This window comes from Apus apus, chromosome 1 (genome assembly GCF_020740795.1).
Source record: "Apus apus isolate bApuApu2 chromosome 1, bApuApu2.pri.cur, whole genome shotgun sequence".
Classification (NCBI taxonomy): Eukaryota; Metazoa; Chordata; class Aves; order Apodiformes; family Apodidae; genus Apus; species Apus apus.
This window is the reverse complement of record NC_067282.1, coordinates 102,205,192-102,218,558: the sequence shown is the minus strand read 5'-3', so window position 1 is coordinate 102,218,558 and position 13,367 is coordinate 102,205,192. Positions and strand designations below refer to the sequence as shown.

Genomic DNA, 13,367 nt, shown 5'->3' with positions numbered 1-13,367 from the left:
CAACTGCAGTTGAAATTGGATTAATTCCATCATGCCTATTAATCTACTGTCAATTGCCAAGGTATACAATGATTGACAAATTGAGTTTTGTTCACTTTGTTCATTAAAAACACCTTATTTCTCCTGTGCCAAAGAACACATTATCTCCAGTACTACTTGCAGAATTCTAATGAAAAAAACCAGCCACGAGGCAGCTAATTATATTTACAAAGAATACAGCAATCAGCAGTCGTGCAGAATAACGAACAAGAGTTTTCAGTTCTGTACTTATGCGTGCTGTAAAAAGAAGAAGGAGAGACTGCATCTAAAGTATGGGATCTCTGAATTTTTCTAGTCCTAAGCTGATGTACTCACCTCAACTATATCCCATCCAACTTTAGGATGAGCAGATCCCTATCTCCCTCTCCAACCCCCCCTAGGAAAGTAGACAGTGGTAGGAGCTTTAGTTTGCTTGCTCTACAAGTCCTCAGCCACCAAGATCAGCATTAAGACTGTGGAGCCTAAGGGAAAGCATGTGCTCTTTGGACTAAAGTCCCAGTTAAAGCAGCAAAAGATTTAACTTAATGTATTTCTTTTTATAGGGCAGATTTTTCAGTTCAACAGCAGATTTTGTTACCCTAGAGAAAAAATACAACTACTTCAATTTAGTCAAACAACAAATTAAGTCAATTTACATACTCTAAGATCTTGAAAAGATATAGATATGAAAACTTCCTAGTCCATTTGAAGCATTTTGAATTTAATCCTAAAGAAGAATCTCTTTCAGCCTTTCCCCAAATATTACAAGCAAGAACGTAGTAGTATTTTTCTTCCATTTTGCAAACCTACAAACATGGAATTCTTGCTACTGTCCTTTTTGCACCTTCACACTATTTAAACTAATCAATAATTCTTTTCACATTAGAAAGGGCTAAAGATGCAGTTTTACCACTCTGACTGTCTAGGGCTGCAAGTATTTTTTCCCATTAAAAAAAAAATAAAAAAAATTCCTTAATTTTCTTCTTGAACAAAACCACATTATGTTAGATACAAACAATAGGAACAAACAACAGAAATGATATGCATTATGCCTTCATCACAAACTAGCAGCATGGAGAAGATGTCTCAGTCTACAGAGTTAACTAATGATTGTAGGGTTTCAAATGCAAAAGAAAAATTATTAATGTTTTAATACACACAAGATATGAGGAATACAGGGCACATTTAAAGACTGAACTTTAATGCTTCTGTGTTACTAGCTTATAAAGAAAAGGAGCTCTCAAAAGGAAACAGTAAGAAGCAAATAAAGAGGCATTGTCACTTGACAGGTTACTTACATGCACAGAGGCCATTGGGAGTAAGACAGCATGAAAAATGTACAGGGGTCATTGAGATATGGCTTGTAATATATTAGTAAAATAAAAAGTATATGCACAAAATAAACTTTACCATGCAATAGTCTAAACACAAGGCAAATAAATCACATTAAGAAACGATAAACATATTTTATAAAAGCTTGGCAATTTTTTACTTTATGCATAATATGAAGTATAGCTCTAGTACATTCTAAAGAGTGTTCTTTTATGAAGTCCTGCAAAAACATTTCAGTAAAATAAATAAAAATACATATCTAGATGTCACTGCAGTGTATCTCCAGAGCATTTATAAAAATGTCAGTTAACCTAATAATGAAAAATATTTATTTTTTTCTGTGGACTTTGGTCTAAAACTGACTTTCAAATTATAAGATGTACGATCATGAAATTGTCTCTTGAAGGACCCTATATTCTAATATCAAGTGCAGAGGAAAGAAAAATAGGGTACTATTTTTCTTGTAAAGGAGAATATATTTGCTTTTAATTATAAAAAGTAATTGAAATATTCTCTTTACTTCATAAACTATGCCTGATTTGCAGAATAATATAATTTCTAGTTTCAGTAATATCCCAATACATCACACGGAATCGTAGCTCTAAAATCATTAGCTACCCACACAAGTCTCAAAGTATCGACTATGAAATATTTCACTAGGTCATTTCTCAGCACACCAGTTCAGTCTCATCTCTTAGACAAAAACAACAGGGAAGTCCAAATTTATTAAAAACTGCTAAATGATTTATTGAATTTTATACTATGATAAAGGAGAAATATATTCTACTTTCTTGTAAGAGCAACATTTTGATATCTGGATTACTTTTCAGTTCTAAATTAATTTGGATCTACCAGAAGAAAAGATCTGGGTTTTATTCTGAGACAGATACACTGAAAGCTTGCAGAAGACAGCGTTGTCATATTTCTGACTAACACAAAAACAGACGTGAGAGAGGAGTTCAGAGAAGGTAAATTCAGTACCACCCTAGCTAACCTCATGTGAGCACCATGTGAGTCTCTTTATATCCTACATTTGGCATTAATACCTGGAATATTACTGGCATCACCTTAAATACCTCAAGAATGCTTACAATATTTCTAAGAGAAATATTTATTCCAGTGTTATCATCAACTTTTTTGACTTCTTAGGGGAAAAGGGAAGTGGTATTCTAAAAGAAGTTTCTTTTATGGTAATTCTGATAATTTTTCATGAACATGTTTCTAATTTTTGGCAAAGGCTCTGCTTGGATACAAGGTGACTAAGAGAACTGATGGTGGCAAGCACTAAGTCAGGAAAACTGTACGACTCAAAGTGCTGGTAACCTTCTTCAGAATGTACCCCCTACATCAAGATAGGAAAGTCTTCTTTTTGGAAATTTAATCGATACAAAATCTCAGCCAGTTTTGCTTCTAAAGTACTGCCTGCTCCTCCTTCACTGGCCATCCTCTTTGCTTTGCAGCATGGCATGATGAGTCTCACTATTAAACATCAGTCTTATTATTGACTATGTAGTTGCACTGTGAACTCTATTAAGAAATATTAACTGCCCTACATAAAATGAAGCAATTTTTTGTTGGGTTGTTCTTCAGTTAATCCAGTTAACAGCATGGCCATGCAAAGTTATACTGGCACAACTGAAGGGAGTACAGTGCTGTGGGAATGTATGCTGGGATCAACTGGTAATACCTTAAAGTCAGTATTGTTAAAGACTTTAGGTAATAAAACCCAGTTTATTATCAATGTTTTATGTTCAAGTCATAATTAGTAAAACATGGTTTAGTGCTACTGTAATGAAGTGGAAACATTAAAACAACAAGAATGTTAAACCAGCAAAAGAAAGGAAACAAGTTAAAGCTTTCAATCTCTACTTGTAAGGATTTTCAGGATGAGTAATCTTTTTATTTAACTGTGAACATCTTAAATGTGATGGTGAATTAAGAAGTATAAATGACAATTACTGATCTTTGACTTTTAGATATTATTTTCAAATAACTTAAGTAAACATAATTCAAGTAAACAAATTCTGTACTACTGATATATTATGAGCTCTGATACTGCCCACAGATTGTACATGCAAGGATAAACGTGAAAATTTATATTGTTTAATTAGTGTGTTCAAGAACACAACTGAAAAAACCTCAGAAATTCATGCAATATATTTCATTACAGTGCTTGGACAGGTATTTCTTAGAATTCTAGTAAAAATCTCGGCACGTCTCCCAAGAGACCACAGCAACATATTTATCATTACAGTATCTGATATCTGTAAAAGCAATGGAAACAGATTCAACACATTGAAAGTTTTACTTTAAAAGAAGAAGAGAACTAAATTCTGTTCATGAACGAAGGGGTCCTACTTCTTTACTACTAAAACTAAGGAATTTTTCTCAGCAAAGTACACTTCTACTTTCAAAATTTTCTAAAACATTGCAATTTGTCAGCAGTCGAAATAGAAAACCAAAAGTTAGGATTAAGGAAGAAATCACTGCAAGGAGGATAAAATTCCACAGTTTGTTATATTTGGTAACTGAAAATAACACACTGACTGTGCAATGGCTCTTACTCCACTTCCAGCTGTAATGCTTCAAGAAAAATGCCGTTTCATGACGTTTTCACATACATATAAACTATAAACTAGAACTTAAAACACAGGATGCTACTGAAAAGTCTGTAGAGCACAGTACAGTCCTGTAAATTTCAAAATTAATATCCTGTTGGTTTCTAGTGCTCCTTTAAATACAACAAACAAAACAATGTAAGCCAATATAATAATATATCCTGGTGCATTTATTTTACAAGCAGAGTAATGTTGGCATAATTAGACTTTTACTTATATTTTCCTAAGTAATTCATTAGGTTTATGTAACAGTGCCAGCTGAACAATTAATGGCAATGTTTAGATTGTAAAAAATTTAACCTGCTAAAGACACTTTTTTTTTTTTTTTAATTCCCTCATACCTGCATTGTGCTTTGCCAAATATTTGTCTTTGTACTGCTTTTTTTTCTTGCCAAACCAGGTACAGCTGGCCTGTTGCTCCTGTTTGGTCTTCTCCATGGCAATACAAGCAACTCGCCTGGCATAGAGAGGAAAAAAATTTGTTGTTGTTGTTGTAACCAATGTATTTTTATAAAGCCCCGCAGAACAAGTTAGACCAATAAGACTTTTTAATAGTAGAAAAGTACAGCAAAACTTTCCAAAACCTTTTTTTTATGTCTTAAAAGCAGTTATATACAAAGGCATTTTGATATAAAGAGTATCTTCCTAGTGGTAGATCAATGGGAACACAGAAGGAAGGGTAACTACTAAAATGGCTGTAGACCTTTTTGCAGCAGATTAGACTGGAAGAGCATGAGGTATGAGAAGACCACTATGGTCTAAATTACTTCAGAGCAAGTTGTGTTGTTCAGCTGTTTTGAGGATGATCTTTAGGATGAAGTATTCCAAGTGTTCCTGTTATAGTGCACAGCAGCATCTCCCTTATGTCAGGGCTTGCAAGGGAGCTCTTCAGATGGAATCAAGTGTTATTCTCTTTTTCTCTTCTAGCAAAATCTCCCTTAGGCAGTCCAGGTGGCAAAGGCACTCTAATTCTTTTACGTAGCAAATCTTGTATGAAGCATTTTGGGCCAGATTATCCATATTGATTAACTTTTTTGAGTTATGGCCACAACTCTCATAGCCTGGGACTTGCTTGCCAGAATTTGTGCCGATCCATTCTGAATATTTACTAAACACCATCTGCAGGAGGTTGTTTAAAGGCTCTGCATTGCTTTTGCAGCACTTGGTGCCATTGGTGGACATTTAATCTGTCGTTCAGGAATTTTTGCACTGTGATTTCTTTCTACTTCTTGGCTTTCACATGAAAAATGAAAAGGACAGAAAATCCCCAAACTCCTTTAATGAGCTTTGTGCTTGACATCTTGCTAACACCTTTTTTCTGCAGCACTTGCACGTAAGCAATAAGAATGAAAATACTGTTTAGAAGGTAAAAGGAAAATTAATTTGAACCCATTACAAAAACATTTTGTATGTAGTCTTCAAGCCTAGTTTCCTACACTATATCAGAAAGCACAATGTTTACTAACACAGGTGTTTATTGTTCTAAGGTAAATACATGTACGATATTGCATGCAACCCTTACTGCTACGCATATATGAGAAAAAAAAAAATCAATGCCACACAAACTGTGGCAATAGAGAGACTTCTTTCCTTTTTTTGAAAAGAGAAAAAATTATACAAAATGTACCTAAACAACATTAAAAAGCATGACAGAGAGAAATAAAAGCAAAGCTACATTCATTTTTATATAAAACTTAAAAGTCATACCATTCTTGAAGTTCAGGAGAAGGAATAAGACCTGCAGTACCATTTTTAGAGTTCTCAAGTTTACCCTGCCACCAGTTGTGGTCATCTTTGCTAATGATTTGGATAATATCGCCAACTCGGAATCTGATGCCAGCTTCTTTGCAAGGAATGAGGTCATCCTTTGCTGGATCATATTCAAATTGTGCTCTTACATATATCTATAAAAAAGGGTTTATAAAAGACACTGCGATATTATTACTGGTACAGTATTAAGAGCAAGAGGTGAAAATTTGGTCTGTACATGTAGCTATACATACTGTTTGCAACAAGCAAAGGAAGAAACAGAATGGCAAAAGCGTAAGTGATAGCTGAAAATGAAACAGAAAAAAACAACCCCAGCAAACAATGGAGACATATGATGTTATTTTGAAAGCTCATGTCTTCTACGTACTGTAAAATCTGAACAGCAAAAATAGTAGTCCCTCAAACTATCATGAAACATTACAGACTAAATGCCAGAAGCTTAGAACTTGAACTGGGGTGTACTCTACAGCTGAAGCCCCATGGTATGTTTTAAAATTGGTATGACAAGAAATTTAATTGGACAGTATAAAGGACTTATGCTACATTACTGTCCCTTAGTATTTAGATGGAAAGTTTATAATTTAGTACCTTTTTTGTCTTTTAGATGAAATAGAAAGTCCTGTGTTGCACCTATTGCATATACTTACTTGGGAGGAATGTGGGAATTCTCTGCATGGGTTTTTCATTAAGTCTACTCCCATATAAATGAAAACTAATGATTTCAGTAAGTTATCCTCTAAGGAACATTAACAGAAATAATTCAGATTCTAACTTCCCAATTTGAAATAATATATCAATCCTTGCTTCCTGGGTTAATGAGATCTCAACCCTAGGCAAATAAAAAGAAAAGTGATCTCCAGTTTTGGTTGTTAATTACAGCCCTGATGCATCCAAGTATCTTAAAATTAGAATTAAATGCCATGTCCAAGGTGTAATTTCTACAGTTCAAAACCCAACCTATAGCATATCAGACAGCCCTTTATATTGTATTCTACTGCTGATTTTCTTAATAAAAATTGACTAGGTTAAAAAAAAAAATTAAAAAAGAAGACATTGCAATGTAATATCCTTCATTTGAACTGCTGCAAACACTTTTCAACTTTGCTCAAGTTACCATATCTAGTTAAACTTACAATGACTTTGTAACTCTCACATGCATGGATACATGAAAAAAAAGCTATTTTGAATTAGCCACAAACAAATGAGTTAACAGGAAAAATGGGGGAAAAAAAAAATCAACAAATTTTCCAAGCTTAAATGTTTTAGTCCAGCACATACAGAATATGAGGGGGAAAAAGATAAGCAGGGATGTTCACTATCAGCTAAGTTTAGAAAAATTCCCATGGAGGATATCTATTCACCTGTCGTCCTTTTGGTTGTGTTGTCGATGGCAAGTCCTGCAGAATAAAGTCAACCCAGGAGAAGAAATTTTCATTTTACTTTGTAATGGTATACAACACCATTTGTTAGTGATTCATACTACATTACAGTAAAATGGTAAGTCAGACAAAAGTGTAAAGCATTGACCCATGTTTAGAAATCCTATTTTTCTTAAAGAAAAATCAAACCCAGGCTGTTTAGCAGCAAGCTGAAGAAAGCAGGTCAAAAGTTTAAGCAGATAGAGAATGTGCTTTTTAATAAATAATTCAGCATCTTCAACACAAAAGCACTGTCAAGTGAAAGAGGCTCTTTATGTGAATGCCTTTTCCACTTAATACTTAGTCTGGTTTTTAGAAGAAAAGGAAGACTTGTAAATATTAAAAATGTTTATTATTAAAAATGTATAATGTATTAAAAATGTGATTAAATGTGCCAAGGAATAAGATTGTAACTACTAATTGAGGTACAAATTAAATTTAATTCACAAAAAAGTATTAAATTTTTCATCCGCACAATTATTTTTCATTGTATTAATTCATAAACACTTAACCTTGTGGCAAATAATTTCCAAGTTGTAATTTTTTTAGTAGTTAAAAGAGTAATTACTCAGTTATTTTTTTAGTTAGTCCCATGAACTCATGATATCGACAGCACTCTTACTGAAGGAACTTGCATGTACAGTTACTACATTGGTCCAAACAATAGACAAATGATAAACAACACAGATTTTAACATTAAAATACTTCAGAAAAACTGGAGATCAACAGCACCTTTCTACCCCAGTACATACGAAACAGGAGTACTTTGTGTTAAAGATGTGATGATAATAGCTTGATTTGTAGTGCAATTTAAAGCCACTTCCTTTTGCTTTTCATATCCAGGCAAGGCTCATATTTCACAAAGTATGTGCACGTACCACAACAGCAGAGGGCACACCAATTCATTAACTCAGATAGCGGAAACCAGGACATGTTCCAGAGGTCTCTCAAAACACAAAACTGAAATGTCTAAAATGTCTCGAAATACTGACTGCACAGTTATTCTTCAAACACTGCTTCCAAAGTTGAGGATGGAAATAAAATTTCCACTTTAAACCTTTGCTTAGTTTTGAGGAAACTGCTAATGATGACTGAACTGTCATATTGTAATTAACATTTAATTCACTAGATGGTTTTTAATGAGAAAAAGATGTTGGGGAAAAAACCCTTAAAAAACGAAAACAGGGAGTTACATACATAATAACCTTGGTTCTACCAGCAGGACAAAATTTTCACTGACCACATGTAAGTATAACAGTAATGGCAGATGAGCACCAACAAAACTTTCACACTTTCTCTGTGTGGAACTGGAAATCTTACCGAAACAGAATTGTTAGTGCTGCTATGACCATTAGCTGGGGACTGTCTGGATGTAGAGGGGGAATCTCTCTGAAATAAGACACAAGGTTCATTAACAACACAACACTATCACAGGAACACAGATATATTTAAAAGAACAGTTACATCCACAGCCTTACAACCATTTGCTTAGCTGCTACATCCGTGACAGCTTCCACACTACAAACTTCATAAATCTGAATTTTTTCCATAGCTGAAGATTCATGTTTGACATTTTGATGCATCCTAGGTAATAATTATTTTTGTATTGCCATAGCAGTCAAACTGCTGTTTAATCACTGAGTATCTGAGACCTTAGATCTCATGTAGCTGACAATGCTAGAGGCCACCAATCGTACTGGTGTCTTTGTTAAACCTGCAAGTTATATACTGAATAATACTTTGAATACAACAAGGCATATATTCAATTCTAAAGATGCTTCTAAATCTTTTTTCACCTCTGTGGTGGAGGTCAGTGTCGATCAATTTCTACTCTGCAAGATGCATCTCTCCAGGGTGCCTCAAAGGCACTGAGGCTAATACCTAAGAAGAAACTTGGATACTCTCTTCTCCCTCCTCATGCATTTTACAGCACACTGACATTTTTTTTCCTTTAAAAGAATTAAACCTTGCCAAAATATATCACTTTAAAAAAAATGACCTCTCTTGACTCAGACTACTGGTGTGATTCTACATTTCAGTGAGGAGTCAGCAGACACAGAGTGTATACTGGGAAATTCTACAGAAAAGACAGTAGAAATTTCTGACTGGGTTTTGCAAAGGCAAGGGAGTCACTTAAAGAGTGCTCTTTTCCACATGCCATTTTGATTGTATAGTACTTAAGTCCATAAGATGAGATAATTAAGCAGCTTCTTCAGGAAATAAGTAATTCACTCACACATTCTGGGGAAGAAAAATAAATAAATAAAATCCCCTTTACCCCCAAAGGAATTCTGGAATATAACATTCCATGTCAAAGGTAAATTTAGGAATGTCTGGTAATTTTGCAGATCATCAAGGATAGATGAAAAAAAAGGCTAAAATAGTTTTCAAAGAAAACAAAGTTGTTCCTGTCATATTTTATCAATACAAGTGCCTTTTATGAACAAATTAAAAACCAGAATTGGAGCTAAACTGCTCATGGAATAGTAATCAGGTACAGGTCCTCTACTAATATTCTCGAACTTAGACAATTTATGTGATAGCACTCATAGGTACTTTAAAACATAAAAAAAAATAAATGACAGGCGATACTTTACTCCTTTTGCTGCCTGTATGCTTGATGTGCTACAAATGCATGTTGAACTTCTGCACTTTTTCATTGACTCATTAGATTTGATTTCACAGAAAGTTCCATATATTTTTCATATATAAAAATATATATATTTATATGCTTGCTTTGATTTTAACACAGTTGAGGACAGTTTATCTGACAATATTGTGCTTGCAAAATCATTGTGTCTACATAATTCTGCTACATGCATAAGAACAAAATGCTCCTTTGGCTCCCACAACAATTTACAATACACAATAGACTGGGGGAAAATCAGCTTTAATTCTATTTACAAAATCACTCCAGCACAGCAAATGTTCAAATGAGACTAAATAAGTTATTAATTACTGAAAAACAAAAATAGAGAAAAGAAAAGCCTAAAGGGACCATTATTCCTTTTCTGTGTATATGGGACTATCAGCATCACCTTTACCTAACAGCAGCTAGGAGATACTTTTTCGAAGAAGCAGTGACTTCCTTATTTTTATAGAGAGATTTTCTGCTTTCTCTGCAATCCTGTCTCTGTTATTTTCTCATTTTCAAAAAGAGGTGAAAAAAATATTTTTACCTTTAAAAATTTAATTTCTTTCTTTCTTTTTTTTTTTAGACCTAGTTTGTTACGATCTGCTAGTCAGTGGTGGTTTTGGAAAGTGATGCAAGCACCCAAGTCATTTGGAGAGAAACAAGTTTAGAGTAACTTGGAGAATGCCACTATTTCTGGACTCTCTTGAAGGCTTCCCCCTTTGAAGGAAATTTTCTTCGTTTGAGAATGTTTTGATTTGTATTCCTCCAACAGTTCTCAACTTAAGACAGCATATTACTCAAGCAAATTTTCATCATAACATACTGAGGAAAATACCCATTTTCAGTGCTATTGCCAACTGCAGTAATAACTGTAAGAAATTAATCTGCCAAGCTAATTAAAGAGGCACATGCACAATTTTTAAATAATCAGGCAGTTCAGCCACAATTTTGAAGGCATTTAGATTCTTAATTTCCTAGGAACTTGGTGTTTCTTTAAAAAAGTATCAGACTCAAAAGAGAAAAACTGTATTATGAAAAGCCTTACAAGACAAATCACTGAGTAGAGAGATCTTGTAGATTACTAAGAATGCTTAGAAGTGGACTGGAAAACTTCAGCTTTAGTTGTGAGTTTGTTTCTCCAGTAAATCAGAAAATGCCCTAGTTCTCCTGAGGAGAGGAGCAGAAAAACACTTGGAAGATCCAATGATTCTGAGTACTGCCAAAGTGTTATAATCATATTTCAGTACAATTTGACTATCTAGACTTGTGCAGCTCCAAGCCAAATAATGACACGGCAGCCCTTTGAATCCTTGTGCTTCAACTGAAGCACTACAGCGGAAGCCTTTGAGTAAACAATTACAGTTATTTCCAAGCAGTGGCAAAACTTGTTTCCTGTTGATTCCTTGTTCTTAGGTGTGGGTTATAAATGGCAAATCAATACATTTGAGATGCATTGATTTGCATCTCAAATGTCTACTAGATGTGGCTTAATCTAACTAGACACTGATAAGAACAGCTAGATTAATGACACTGTTGCCAGATCCATTAAAAAAAAACAAAAAAAAGGAAAGAAAAGAAAAAGAAAGAGACTTTCCAAAAAGCTGGAAATACATTTCAACTTCAGTCTTGCTCAAGAAACCTTTCTGGCAGCATTTTTAATACAAATGTAAAAAAGTTTTAAGACCATAAAAATGGAAACACTGCAAGACTAAATGAAAAGATCAATGGTGATTAACAACCAGACTTTAAAAATCTCATATATAAAGGGTTTTCTTCTTAATGAAACAACTTCAGTGTGTCATGAAGACAATCTGAAATATTAAGGATGTTTAGACGGGAAGTTTTTTTTTGTTAAAAATAAAAGGTACTTCCCTTACCATTCTCACATAACTGACACTATAAAGAGATACTGAAGCAGTTGTATCAGTACAAAGTAAGAAGGCAAATGCGACTAGAGCAAAATGCTCAGTTGAATAAAGCTGAAATGTGTAAGCAGCACACAGGGTCATCAGCCCTAAAGAGAATGTCCTGCAATAATTACTTAATTTTGTTTTTATCTATGTTTGTAATTTCCTGGTTTTATCTGAAGCAGAAAACACAACATCCTGGCCACTGTGTTATCTAGATACTTGAGTAACTCAGGCCATTCGCCACATAAAGAACTAAAAAGGTCATCTATCAGTAGATTTGCTGACCAAATTTTTATGTAAGAGAATTCATAAGTATTATGTTTTTTCTTGCATCTGCCTTTGATCACACATTTCTAGTCTTGCTGTTTTTTTTCCAACGGAAGGTAAGAGTCCATTTTCCTTCTTCTGTGAAATAAATAGTCACAAGGAAGCGAAGGACACAAAGCTAACTAAAAGACATGACCTGCCACTACTAAAATAAGACCTAATAGTATTAATTTAAAGCTGTATGCTGTATTATTTTTTCCAAATAATCATCTTGCCAGCAGATGTATAGTTTCACCAGTTTCTGTATTTTAATATTGGGAAGTGAGGTATCCTTTATTATTGTTGCTATTTACAGCACAGGAGTCAATACATAAATTTTCCAGCACATTCTAGAATGTCTATGTGAGGTATCTTTTCAAGCCTTTGCATTTAATAAAAGTTTTTGCTTTTGTATTTATATCTTTTTAAAAAAATGGAGTCATAGGTGAAAATCTGTCAAACCTTCTACCTCTAAAACCTTTTAGTTCTTGTTGAATTCTATTAGATGTATGGAAGACAACCAAAAAGCAGCAACTTTTTTTCTTGCAAACAGATTGTTCTGACAATCACAATAGCTGTTTCTGTGTGTCCTAGCATCTGCTGAGACACAAAAACAATTAGGGTGAAGTCACAGCTCTAATTAAGATAAGATGCTTGACTTCAACAGGGATTGTGATTTCGCTCTGGGAATTCTAATTTGGGAACTGCTTGCACAGTTAAGCATGTGGTACAGGAGGATTGGCATCATCTACATGGTGCATATGCCATCTGTATGCTTCAACAGGAACAGTGTCTCCCAAGTAGCCATGTTCTAGAAATTAATTCCCTTCAGTTGCAATCTGGAACATAACTTTGTGAGTAGAAGGGAAGTAAACACTACTGTGCAAAAACCATAATACACGGTTTCTAGTTCAACAAGAACTAACTCCAAATCTGTTTTTTTTTCTGTAAAAACGAATTCAATTTTTTAGGGAAATGTAATATTAAGCCACATGTAACTGTTACAGACAACCATCACAAATTTACCTCAACAGGGTTATACAGAAACAGATTTTCCAATTAACCCTTAACAGCCCAAAGCAGTAACATAATGTTTAAAGCCTAAAAAAGGAGGATTGCTCCTCAGCTTAGGAACTTTAACAGACTTTCTGGAGAATGCATTTATATTGGAATGTTTTTTTCAAGGGGCTTCCTAAATGAATGTGTTGAGGATCCCCTTTCCTATTTTTTTTTTTTTAATAGGCTGTAAAGAGTTAGTTAAGGTGCTGATGAGATGGGTATGAAGGCAGGGCTGAGTAGGTAGGTGGGACCTACTCGTGTTCCGTTATCTTTGTTGTAAAATTGGTGTGCGTGATCTAAC

At 34.2% G+C, this 13,367-nt stretch overlaps 1 protein-coding gene across 7 annotated transcripts in view; it reads right to left on the bottom strand.

The window, feature by feature from the left end:
• The window catches only part of CASK (calcium/calmodulin dependent serine protein kinase), a 189,161-nt gene that overhangs the window by 16,063 nt on the left and 159,731 nt on the right, over positions 1-13,367 (bottom strand). For 4 of the 7 annotated variants that reach the window (XM_051609086.1, XM_051609085.1, XM_051609087.1 and 1 more), the window contains 4 exons: positions 8,477-8,545; positions 7,100-7,135; positions 5,676-5,872; positions 4,310-4,425 (listed from right to left, as the gene is read on the bottom strand). In XM_051609086.1, coding sequence (XP_051465046.1) covers positions 4,310-4,425; positions 5,676-5,872; positions 7,100-7,135; positions 8,477-8,545 — 418 coding nt within the window. The remainder of the gene's footprint in view (positions 1-4,309; positions 4,426-5,675; positions 5,873-7,099; positions 7,136-8,476; positions 8,546-13,367) is intronic. The other 3 variants (XM_051609088.1, XM_051609089.1, XM_051609090.1) reach the window with 1 other exon arrangement.